This window comes from Plectropomus leopardus, chromosome 9 (assembly GCF_008729295.1).
Source record: "Plectropomus leopardus isolate mb chromosome 9, YSFRI_Pleo_2.0, whole genome shotgun sequence".
Taxonomy (NCBI): domain Eukaryota; kingdom Metazoa; phylum Chordata; class Actinopteri; order Perciformes; family Serranidae; genus Plectropomus; species Plectropomus leopardus.
The window spans coordinates 24,656,813-24,669,373 of record NC_056471.1 but is presented as its reverse complement, the minus strand read 5'-3'; the positions used below and the strand labels follow the sequence as shown (position 1 = coordinate 24,669,373).

At 40.2% G+C, this 12,561-nt stretch overlaps 1 protein-coding gene across 3 annotated transcripts in view; it reads left to right on the top strand.

The window, feature by feature from the left end:
- enox2 (ecto-NOX disulfide-thiol exchanger 2) overlaps positions 1-12,561 on the top strand; it is a 240,416-nt gene that overhangs the window by 51,271 nt on the left and 176,584 nt on the right. The window contains exon 1 of one of the 3 annotated variants that reach the window (XM_042492833.1): positions 10,119-10,278. The exons of the other annotated variants lie outside the window; for them this stretch is intronic. Coding sequence (XP_042348767.1) covers positions 10,257-10,278 — 22 coding nt within the window. The 5' untranslated portion in view covers positions 10,119-10,256. Of the gene's footprint in view, positions 1-10,118; positions 10,279-12,561 lie in introns of those variants that run through there. 3 annotated transcript variants of the gene reach the window in all.

The following is a 12,561-nucleotide window of genomic DNA, read 5'->3' as shown; positions in this document are numbered from 1 at the left end:
TCCGTGCTTCTGTGAGACAATGAAGATGTCAAGTTTTCTGTCTCTTTTTTTCAATAATTAAACTGACTTAAAGCCAAAGTCTATTCACTTTCCAACCTAATTTTGTCGGTTTTTATATGAACACAAAGAAAAGACACCTTTGTTGATAGATCATTTGCTTTAGTCTCCACAGTGCACACAGGATCGGATGAACTAATCAAATTCTGTGCACACCAACCCCCACCGCACAACCGTCTGCAACAAGAAGGCCTGTAATAATGCATTCAGCCAACGTCTCACTAAAAGACATGGTACTGGGTTCAAGGTTTGATATGGTGACATTTCTAGTAAACTATTTTCTTTCCCTCTAATGTTAAAAATGAAACATTTTGCTATATGTAGCATCAAATAACTGATGACAGCCCATCAGAACTAGATAATGGTTTCTGTCATGTTAAGAGACGGACACTGGCAGTATGTACAAAGAGTCTTTTGATAAAACATGACTAAAAAACACTACTTGACTGTTGAGAATTAAAGCTTTTATCCATAAAAACATGGATGTCAAATTTGCTTTCATGTTCTTATGGATAAAAGCTTTATTAATTTTAGCAAAATGTCAGTGGCTCGTCAGCAACTCGTCAGCGGCAATTCATGACAAAACAGTGTTTTGTGCAAAAATACTATTATTTTCATTTGGGGATTTTGCACGACTGTTGTGTAAGTAATGGGGCCAGTAGTTTAAAACAGGCTCCCTAGAAACAAGAACAAAATTTTCTGCTGTTTCAAAGACAATAGAAAATTCCACAGTGACCACTTTGGCATCTTCTTTGACCCACTTTGAAAGAACTGCTCATCTGGTATTCAAAATAAATACATATTTCACTATCACAGTCATCAAGAGAGAAATGACCAGTGCTATGAGTAATGGTAGGGATGAAATATTTGACATTTACTAGTTTCCAAGCAAGGCTCTTTTACTGCAGTTGTTCTTATTTCTGCAGGTATAGGTCAGCATGAAATTTGGATTAGGGATGCACAGTATATCTCAGGCCAATGAATTATCGTCAGATAATGGTAAATTTACATTATTATGTAATACTCTGAAAATGAAATTATAGCCAATAAATAGCGCTGATGATATAAAGTGAGACTGCTTTTAGTACAATAGATGGTGTCAGTTAATATATTGGGGCTCTTCTTTGTCCAGTATGAACCTGGTGCAACCAAGCCCCCAGGAAGTGCGCCAGGAGCTGATGCAAATTTTACATAGTGGCCAAAAGTGGAATTACGCCGTTCAGGTCTGTCACCTGATTACCACTGGCCCAGAAAGACTTTTCTCCATTGACATACATCGGGAAAGAGACATCTGTAAATCAGTGGATATCTAGATTTAAACTATCCAGTTCGATAACATTTGGAAAATCTTAAGGCCAAGGGTGTGGTCACCAACCATTAGACACCCTGTCAGATCAGCAGACATCCTGCTGCTGTTAAACAGGTCAAACGCAGCACTGAAGGACAGTCTCCGGAGCGCTAGCACAACCTAACACAGCAGCAGTGATTAACATCCAACCTTGAAATGGTCCCAAAAAACTCACACCAAAAAGGCTCTGTTGTCAAACCCATCAATCGCTTATAGGTAATGCTAGCTCTTTAGCACTGCCACTGCGCGTGTTCGGGCGTATTCTGAACAGCCATCTCCGGCGCAGAGCTCACACATTTGCAGCAGTAGTCTCCTCGTGTCTCTACATCTTAGCCTTTCTTCAGGTGTGCATAAGGTACAGGTTATAAATGTCTTAAGTAATTATCCATTATTGGTAATGGCTGAAAAAACTCCATATCTAGGATCCCTAGACTGGATAGATATGTGGAAAAATAAATGGTCTATTCTTGTGGAACATGTGCAAGAGTATTCTTCTGGCTCAGAGTGAATCAAATTTCCAGGGTCTCCTCAACCCACATTCTTCAGCCTTTTTCGCTGACTTTTGGCGATAGCTGGAAGTCTGTCTACAAGACTGTCTTTGTGTTAACTTTGGGGGCAGCAAAGTTTGATGCCCGTGTAAGACTGATGGCATACTCGGTGCCAGGAATCACAACCAGCTTGCTGCACAACACAGCTGCCAAACTGCGGCATGGTGCCCACTCACTCTCATAAACTGCTTTTTACTTGTATCACAGGACTTGCAGCGTTTTAATGCAGTGTGGTAACAGTGGCGATGCATGAGTGGTGTTTGAGTCAAGTGATTCTCTGGCTGTGAATTATGGCGGGGCAGCGAGTGCTGTTAACAACATTTCAGCAGTGCAGAGGGGTTAACAGTTGTTTTGCACTCTGTTTGAGACCCATTTCCATCAATATTTATGCAGAGGGAAAGTTCTCTAGATATAGGCCTGGCCTCCTTTCGGATTTAGCCTAATCCGGTTTCCAGAACAGATGCTGCCGTCACCGGGGCACCTACAGTAACTCCCTCCCCTCACATGAAATCTATGGCAAACATGGCTCTGCATCTCAAAACATATTGGATCCAGTTACTTTTTATGGTGTCTTGTCACTCCTCTGCAACTCATTAAATTCATCCAAGTAGGAATGCACCAGTACGTGAACTGGGACACCGTGAAGCTCACCTAATGAGGTATGACTTAAGCGGGGGAGTCACCTCAACCTTTCCTGTCCAGATGATCATCTGCTAACCATCAGTCAAGGGGCAGGGATGTGAGGCAAGGAGGAGAAGAAGGGATGGGTAATTAGAAAGGGAAGGATTAAGGAAGATAGAGGTCACAGATAACTAGCAAGAACCCAAAAGACATAGATGTTCTTCGTCCTCAGGACACATTTCTGTGCTGGCAGCCTTCCGCCATAGAGGGCAGTGGAGTTAATGACATTTTTCACTTGTGCCTGAGCTACAAACCATCCATTGATCTCGAAATGGAAGACACCAAATACCACCGCAGTCACTTTAAACTGACAGGCTTTCTGCTGTGCAGAACCTTTTTAAATACCACCCCCTTTCGCCTCTCCGAAGGCCTCGTGGAGCAGCTACCTGAACCCTTTTGTTTGATCGGAAAGGGCATATTGATACAGCGTGGCGCTCTCTTACCAAGTGAGAACAGGACTGTGTGATTTGGCAAATTGCTCAATAGAGGCAGACAAATGGTGCCAACATCTCTCAGGACAAATAGTCACAAATGTTTAGCAAAAAGGGAAATATCAACTGAAATGAGCGCTAGTTGCGAAGATGGCCTCTCGGAGCCCTTGTTAAAATTTTACTACGATAGCTGTCGATGAGGCCCATATCCCATTTAATATGCAGTAACTGAATTTGAATAATTTATCATATGAGAGATTTCGCTGTTAACTAAATAAATGCATTGAGAAGGAGATGGAGCTAACTGGGTCGTTATTCTATACATTTCTGCTTGATAATATATAATTGAGACGAGCTGGACGACGAGCTAGGCTCATGATTTATGAAACATGTTCGCCTCAGTGAAGTCTGCTCACATGTTTTTTTTTAAAGAAATGGTAAAATCTCTCAGGCAGGATTACTTATTTCACCTTGCTTTTAAGTCAGGCAGTTTATTTGACTAAAGAGGGCTGTAATGTCACCAAACACACACGTTCTCATACGAAACCATAAAAGCAAACCAAGGCTGCTTTCATCTGCTGAGGCACGGAGTCAAATTAGTGTTTGATTTGAATGTTTTGCTACACTAAGCAGGCCACAAAAAGAACATCATTGTTATAAAAAAAAAAAAAAAATCAAGACGTCAGACAAACATCATTCCCTAGGGACACTGAAATTGAATGAGAGCATGCACTGGCTGTTACTCATTACTACTGGCTGACAGGGGTAATTGAATTCTGCCCAGAAAAAAATCTGTTTATTTATGACAAGCCCTTTCTGGTGAAAACGTGGACGGCGAAAAAGCCAGCTATCAGTAGGTTGCATTTTTTTTTATATCACTAAATGCAGATGATAGATAAGGCTGATAATAGTGTGTTTTTCGGCTGATGTGTCTCTTAAATTTGACCTTGATGTGTGTGAATGTATTGTATGTTTTTTTTTTTTAAACAACCCACTTCACTGAGCATGTGAAGCAGTGAGTAATAGGCTTGTCCATCCAATATTTTTCAAAGGCTAGGCTGTGGTCCAAATGTTAGAAAAAGACAGGGCCCCATATTATTTTGTCATGTTTCTGAAGTCTTTCCAAGTATTCCTATTGTACCATGGCCTGAATAATACATTTTGTGGGTTAGTTGTGATAACTAAGGCTGCAGTCAGCCACAGAAAATCTTGGTCGGCCAAAACTCTACATGCTTTTCAAACAATCGATTGGTGGATGGAAGAAAAAAATCTGCACGTTATCTCTAGATTTACTTAATTGGCTGCTGTGCCCTGAGTGCACTCTATGTTGTGTGTCCACCAAAGCATTTTTTTATTTCATGAGGCTAGTTCATGTTTTTAATTCTTTATAATGGGAGTTCTGTGTATTATAGTATGGGGGCTGCAGGACATCGATTGAACGTTCAGTTGTATATTTTTTCATCAGATAATGAATGAACTATGAAGTAGGTACAATACAGATGTTAATACACGTATTTGCACATGTATTTTGTGTGTGACTATGTATTTCTTTATCAGTATGTATTTATTGACATGTATTTTGAAACATCTTTTTAATGTGATTGGTCACATGACTGTTTACATATGTTTTTAACATGGCGTCTCGCAGTGTAAATCTAGTAGTATGATGAAGAGCGGTCTTGCTCTAACCATCACTTTGGTGTTTCAAATAAGTGATAAGTGGAGCCCTGTAGTGTGCGAGCCATTTTTTGCCTCTTTCCTTAGAGCCGCACATTTACCCTATGCTACAAACGCCAGCGTTTTGAGGAAGCGTCATGGATCTATCCTACGCTTTTTGTCTGAGTTGCTGCGAGTTAATAAATGTATAATTTTGGGTAGCTTTGCAGATCTTTAATTGAGCGCTTGAGGCTGGCTTCAGAAGTCAGTCAATCCCTATAGACATCCAAATGCTGGTAAAATCTGCAAGTCGCTGCTAGATTTGCTTCATTTACCATCCACAAAAACAATGGTAATCTGTTAAGTGGCTTGTACATTTTGGAATCCGCTAGCCACAGTGGCAGGTGGACGAAAAAGTTCCTTTCCAACCCTGCATTACAGCAGAAATAAACATGTTTACAGCCCAGTACAAAAAACTTTTTGTTCACTATTGCTAATTTCCTCCACATCCCAACTGTATTGGGGGTTTATTTTTTCAATCAGCCCTTTACATTTTTATCAAGGCTTAAAGTTATGCATAATTATGGCCGGATTGCTGTGAGCGACAGACTGCGGATAGTGTCTTCGACTTCTCAGTCAGATCCACCCCTCACTCCTCCAGAGCTCCAGCCTTTACATTATTTTTACACTCTATCAATACAAGGCTGCGCTTGCCACTGTCACTCTTTTTACTGTTGTCCAATAACAGTGGAGGAGGGGCGGGACAAATGCCACATTCTGCATGTACAAGTGCTTAACAACAACAACGAGGGAGAAACGAATACTGATGGCCACATAAACCAGCAGGTCCATCTTCACTTCTACGTGCTTCAGCCTTCTCCTCATCCAGAGCAAGAGCTAGAGCAAGTACTCTATGTTGTGCCAACATTTTTACCTCTGCAGATATCCCGTATCATAGCAACCAGACGCAACGAAAGCGTCTCATCTGAAAAAATGCTGTGCTTCTAAAGAGCTTTAGCGCCTCCAGCACCTGGGGCTTTCAGATGGTAAAAACTCTTTGGTGGACACACGGCCCTGTTAAAGTAACGCCAGCGTCAGTGAGAATTTGTTTGGACAAAAGCATATAGAAGAAGAAGACACAATTGATTGAGAGGAAATACAATGTTCTCACAATTTTGTAATTTAAATGTTATGTACAAACAGATACACACATGCACAAACACAACCTACAGTATACAGGTGAATTAAATGGAGAGATGTCAGAGCAAGAAGGCTGCCCATGTGCAGGTGCCTTGAGTAGTTGGGGGTTCAGTGCCTTGCTCAAGGACACCTTGGCAGTGCCCAGGAGGCAAACTGGCACCTCTCCAGGTACCAGTCCACATGTCATTCACATACATTGCAAAATATTCCAACAGGAAGTACACAAGGACCCATTTTGAATGTTTATGTTGTCCTGTTTGATGCAGTCTACAGTCCAACCAATCAACTAACCGACCAGAAGACGTCAGCCATCACAGTAACTGAAACAGTAAATCTGCATATAATGTTTCAGTAAGATGAGAAAAAGACATTGTTTTTGAGCTGCCTGCCAGTTTATATTTTTGTTCAGTTGTACCTGCAGAGGGAAGTTGTCAGGTGGTATAATCTTTAAAGTCTGCTTTTCATATTTGAGTTGAATCGTATAATCGTTATACGTATATCCTTATCATCCTTCAACAGTGGCTGACTGTAAACATGCATTTTTTATTTCCAGGAAATAACTGTGCACATGGAGCAAACACTGATGTTTACAGAAGAAAAGCCTGGTTTATTTTTCTAAATGAATCAAAGCTGTTTAGAGAGTCACTGTAGATATTTACTGACAGTAGATGAAAGACACAGCGAAGTAACTTACTGTCATTTCTCCACTTTGAATCACTCCAACACCGTGTTTGTAGAATAGCGTTCTCCTGACTTCACAGTGGACTGGAAATTGAGAGCAATTTTGAGTCCTGGAAAAAGGGAATGGCACTCTGGCCTTTGGTAAATACTTTTATTTACCTTTGAAATTATTTTATGATGGCAGTGGAAACAGACTTATTGGTGGGGGAAGAGAGGATAAAATTATTTGATCCTGAAGATATTTTCTAAACGTGTCCAAGACCTTTTGACCTGAACTATGCAACCTCAATTTTAGCTTGTATATGGATGCGTGCTTGTGTGTATGTGTATGTTTGAATGCAGCTCTTGGGTTTGAAACCACATAGTCATTGGCCAGTTTATTAGGTACATCTAACCAAACATCACATATGTATAGGGCAATGGGGAGACTGAATTGTTTCTTGATGTGCAATGTGGAGGCAAATGGCAGTCATTACAAACATTTTGTACGTCCCTTAACCTGACATGAATTAAGTGTTATATATTATAATCATCCGTGGTCCATTTCAACACTTAAACTTTCAACAGCCTACATTTAATACACTACTCTGCTACTGGGTCAGGGGGCCACTATGGCTTCTAGTGACACCTCACCAGTGACACAAGAATTTCAGTATGTCATAAATGCTAGTGCTATTATCTTCAGTATGCAATTTTGGTGGATGACTTGGCAGTAATATGTAAGATGAAAAAGGTACTTTGTTTAATGTGGCCGTCCCTCTATCCTTTGCTAACTCCCTAAATTAGCACTTCATCATTAAAACTGCACGAACACCTGGTATAGTGTTACTAAGATTAGTAAAGGAAACAAATGTAAATATTTCCACCATGTCTTCTAATTTTTTTCCACTTGTGCTATTTTCATTGTGTCCTCTTGCTGCACTCTTATCCTGCAATGGTTTAATGGCACTCAGCTCCTAATATTTGCATAACACCACTGGATGGAAATACACCTGAATTTTTGTTTTCTCTTATAAATGTTCTGAAAATTCAGCTCAAAGTTGAGCTACATTTTGATGGAAAGCTTGATAATCTCACCTCCAGGTCCATTTAGTGGCTTTTCTTTAGTACTTGATGAAATCGCTTGAACCTTTTCAGCAAATTTAGGGATACTCAATAGATGAAAAGCCTTACATGTGCCTCAAATCATGAAAAGTTTGAACAAGTGCGGCTCCAGACGACGATTTCATTGTCATTTTGGAGGCCATTGAATTGTACTGTGTGACACTGAGAGGTGTTTCCCTTATCAAGTACACCACATTTATATGAATGAGTGCAGACTACATTTTATAAACAGGTTTCACCTCAATCAAAATCTCTCTAAAATGTTTTCAACAAAAACAGATTATATTTATAAGTTTGGCATTAATTGCAGAGTCGTTGTATTAGACTGTATTAGTTGTAGCCAAGTGTGTCTGATTACTTGGCTGCTAATCCATATATGCTGACCTATTGATGCTCCTAATCCAAGGACCAATTACTCAGGGAAAAGTTCTTATTTTCTCAGGAAAAAAAATCTTAGTATGAACTGAAATGTTTCCAAAATGAGCACACTGCTTATATAAATTTTAAATGAATGGTAAACCTGTTTGACATACTGTTACCATGAGAAGACTGCATATTAACACTGAACAGGTGATGTCAGCTTCTCCTCCAGAAGCCAGTCTGAACCAGACTGAAGAGAGTTTCTGAGATCAGGAATGACTCAGCTGACCGCTGCAATGATACAGTAGATATCATTCTCACGCACGTTATTTTCCATGACTCTGTATGTACACAGCTTGTGTCTAATTATGGAAGCATAATAGTGTTTGCTCTGCTGTTTTCTTTGTGTAATTAATCTTCCGGCTGTGTGTTGATCAAACCAAGACTGTATTCACACCCTGAGAAGCCTCAGTCATTTTAAAACATATTTATTGTTGACTGTGTGAGCCAAAGATTACACAAATATTTGGTTTGAAAGCTTCAATACAATACATTTATCAGAATGGGCACTGTGAGCCAACAGAGAAACATGGCTTAATCCTGTTTTCAAATGGGCAAACAAATACTGGTCATTATATGTCACACAGTCTTATCTTATTCACTCAATCAATCAATCAATCAGTCAATTTATTTTTCAACTTTGTGCATTGTAATTTTGTCCCCTTTTGCCTCCTTTACTGCTGCTACTACTACCCTGTTGTTCAATGATATTCATAAAATTTTGAATATTTTCTCATTGAATGGTTAAAATGTATTAATTCGCCACATGATTAGACACTCTTTCTGATGACAATGTGTACTTAAATCGTAAAGACAGAAGTCAGAAAAATGTAAATGAAATTGAAAAAAACAATCAAAACTGATTTCATTGGGCCTGAACAATATATAGCTTCAGTATGAAGAAAGAGTGCATTAATTGTTAAGTAACAAAACATTTATTGAAAACAAGCCTAAGTTTAGGGGGGAATTGTTGGTACCCAAAGAACCCATATTTATTCAGATATCTTTAGATGACAGTTAATTGGACCCTTTGAAAACTGTTGAAAATGTTGTTCCTTGGCAGAGAGATGGCTTCAGAAGATGGCAAGGAGTGGCATTAGGTTGTCTTACCTCTCACTACCTTTAAAATAGTTGAAAAATTAGAGTGCAACAGCCTTTTATTAATATTACTGGCCTCAAATTATTTTGCCAGGGGGAGCATCACCCCACCTTGAGAACACCACTCCATGGTTTCTGGCTGTGGAATAATTTAACTGTAGTTTTAGGCACAACTGCTTAAAAAAAAAAAGAAAAAAGAAATGAGTGGAATCCCACTTATTTTTAGTTAATACCTTAATCACTTACAACAGCTTGGACAAGTCCTTTCTTACTGTATTTATTTTAAACCACACAGAGTGTATGTTGAGCCTGGGGGGTGACAGGAATGCCTCTCATCACAGTCTGCATTGCTAAGCACTGCTATTGAACTGATAATGTCTTTGCTTCTCCTCCTCCAACTGGCAAGCCTCAGAATGACACCTTCTTAAGAGCACAGCTGTCAAAAGTTTGGGACAAATTATCTCGCTTTTTTTGGCATTTGTTGCTTGGCTGCATCCAAGAAGATGTCAAAAAAAATGTATACAAACTCTGGGGGTGTAAAAAAAAAAAATCCAAATTGTAGTTTATTTGGCATTCAGCTCAGGAGAGGTGTTGACTGAGTGATCCCTCTGGTTCGCTGTAGGGGTAGCTTGGCAGCAGCTCTCTGTGAAAACGACATCCTCCTCTGACAGTTCACCCGTGCTTGAGCTCGCCCTCAAAGCAGACTGACGGAGAAAAAAAAAAAGCTTGAGAGCAGGAGTTTAGTCGGTGACTGTACAGCGACACACCGGCGACGGCAGCGTGAACAGTTCGCCTGCACGCTGAGCGAACTGGTATTCTGCTTCAGTCGCGAACCGGGCACGTCGTGAGGGCGGGCTCGCCTGCCGTAGCTAAAAGGTCCCGCTTCGACTGGCTGCTCTCATTGCAGTCCAGTCTGCCGAGCGGAGCGGACTGACTGAGGGACAAGCGCCGTCTCCATTCAAGGATTTTACTTCGTACACTTCGTCCTACAGCAGACGACCGACCAGGAACGCACCTCGCCTTGTGTGGACAATGTTTCTCTTGCAGTACACAGGTACATGCTTCAAGTTTTATCCTCCTTCATACGGTCTTTATGCTGACAGCGGAGATGTGATTCTTTTTTGTCACCGAATACTTGTGTTGCTGCAGGCTACAGTGTAACCGAGTTATTTGCAACATTTTACCGCTCACCTCTCCGTTGTTTGATACAAGTTAAAACAGCAACGAAAGAGATTTTCATGCCGTGTTTAGTCCGTAATTGTCGGGCGTATACCAGCTGTTGAGACCGCATAAAAAGGACCCGTGCTGCCTCTCTCCACTGTGGCTGCTATTCCGTACGTCTCAGCACTTGATGTGTAATGGTGTGCTTTATGATGATAAATGATCAACAATAATTTTCTGTACGCATTTTACACTTGCTTATCGGCACAATAGACGCGAGCGGCGGCTATTATTTTGACTGACACACGCCTATTGCAGCTGTTTATGGTTGAAGTTTTCAGAATAGATTTCATCCGCGCTGACGCCGGATTACTGCTATTGAAATGCATATTTTTCACATGCTATTCAGTCCTGTTTCTATTCTACTTGGAGCTGCATAATGGGAGCTCGGTTGATCACATTGTAGTGGATAGGCCTAACATGCATGGGCTAGTTTTTTTTTTGTTGTTGTTGTAATGGTAAGATTAAGTAATTAAGTCAGGAATGCAAGTTGCTGGCGACATCCAAACTACCAAGATTTCCGTGCCATTTATTCCCGAATCGCCACCACGCATAAATAGCTGGATTTTAAATGGGACATTTTCTCTGGGCTCACAGGATCTAATTAAGCGAGGATGCTGTTTGAACTCTCACATTAACCTGCTTATTCTGCTTTATTCTGGCACTCTGCTCGCCAGCTTCCTCTGTTTATAGTCATGGTAAATTTACCTCTGATGTCCCACAGCTTTTCTGTTGTTTATGTGTTCACAGCCTAATTGCTACTTTCCTTTAGCTCATAAAAGCAGTGACTTGTCAAAGATTAGTCTCATGGCATTAATTTGCAGTTTGTCACTAAATGGCTATAAAAAATACAATCACTTAGTTTTCCTATCCCCCGCCTCATGTGTTAGAAAACATTGTGTTCTTTAAATACTTTATGTAGAAGCGGACCGTCTTAGCAAAGTAATTCATTTTGTACTTAAGCATATTGCCAAGTTGTTCCAAGCAGTATTAAGAATAATTTCACAGTGCATGATTCAATATATAGCCTGATAAAATGTACAGTTTAGGACAAATATAACATTGTGCCTTTTGTCCAGAGGATAAAATGTGTTTGAAGGTTTTTGTTTCTCAGTTACACTGTTGTTTATCTCACGCCGACGGAACGGATCAGTTCCCTTCTCCTCTATTTCCTCCCCTTCCAGAGGCACAAACATGCTTTGAATCAAATTGAGTGAATGGGGGCGAGTGCCTCCCTATGACCACTGGGGGAGAAAAGGTCCATCAGGCCTTGTGACAGCCATTTACTTCCACAGTGCACTCGTCCTCTGTGATCAATCGGAAGAGCATCTTTAGATTGCCTTTAATGGTGCGGGGGGGGGGGGCACTTTGCTTAGATCTGTCAGAGAGGAGAGACTTAAAGGTTTACGTAGAGTGCTTGAGAGGGATCTTAAATATTTCAGCTCTCTTTGGCATAGGATGATAGTGCTGCAGAACAAATTAAGACTGAGTACAGAGCGGACTCTTGCACGATACCAGGAGATTTGGCAGCTTTGGAAAATCAAATCTTAATTAGTTGTTGCATGACAATTTGTGGTTACTAAGTGGGATTCTCATTTCTGTAGCTGTCGAGGAAAAATAACAAAAGTGACAAAGACAAAGGAGAAAGTAAGAAACAAAATTAGACAAAATATGAGTCATAGATGACCTGCAAATGTCTTTGTGGGACAGACCCTCAGAATTAGAAATGGGGAATCAATTTTCGCTGGAAACTGTAAATATATGTATGTATGTGTGTTTGTGTGTTTGTGTGTGTGTGTGTGTGTGTGTGTATAATATATAGATATATATTTATATATCCCCATACAGGATACTTATAGTTTGGATTTAAAAAGCATAAAAACTGCCCTGGCGAACACTGCATTGTGATTCTAAACCTGCCGGACAAAATTTACATTATAATGTGGTGCCTATTAATTTGGGAGTGGGCATCATTATCAAGAATGGAATTAATACATGTCCACTCACCAGCAGTAAGTATTTGAATGGAGTTGAAGTTCTCCAGGACAAAATAATATGCTAAGTGAATGCAGACCAGCTAATATATTCGTTTTTATCTTACACTGACAATCACTTG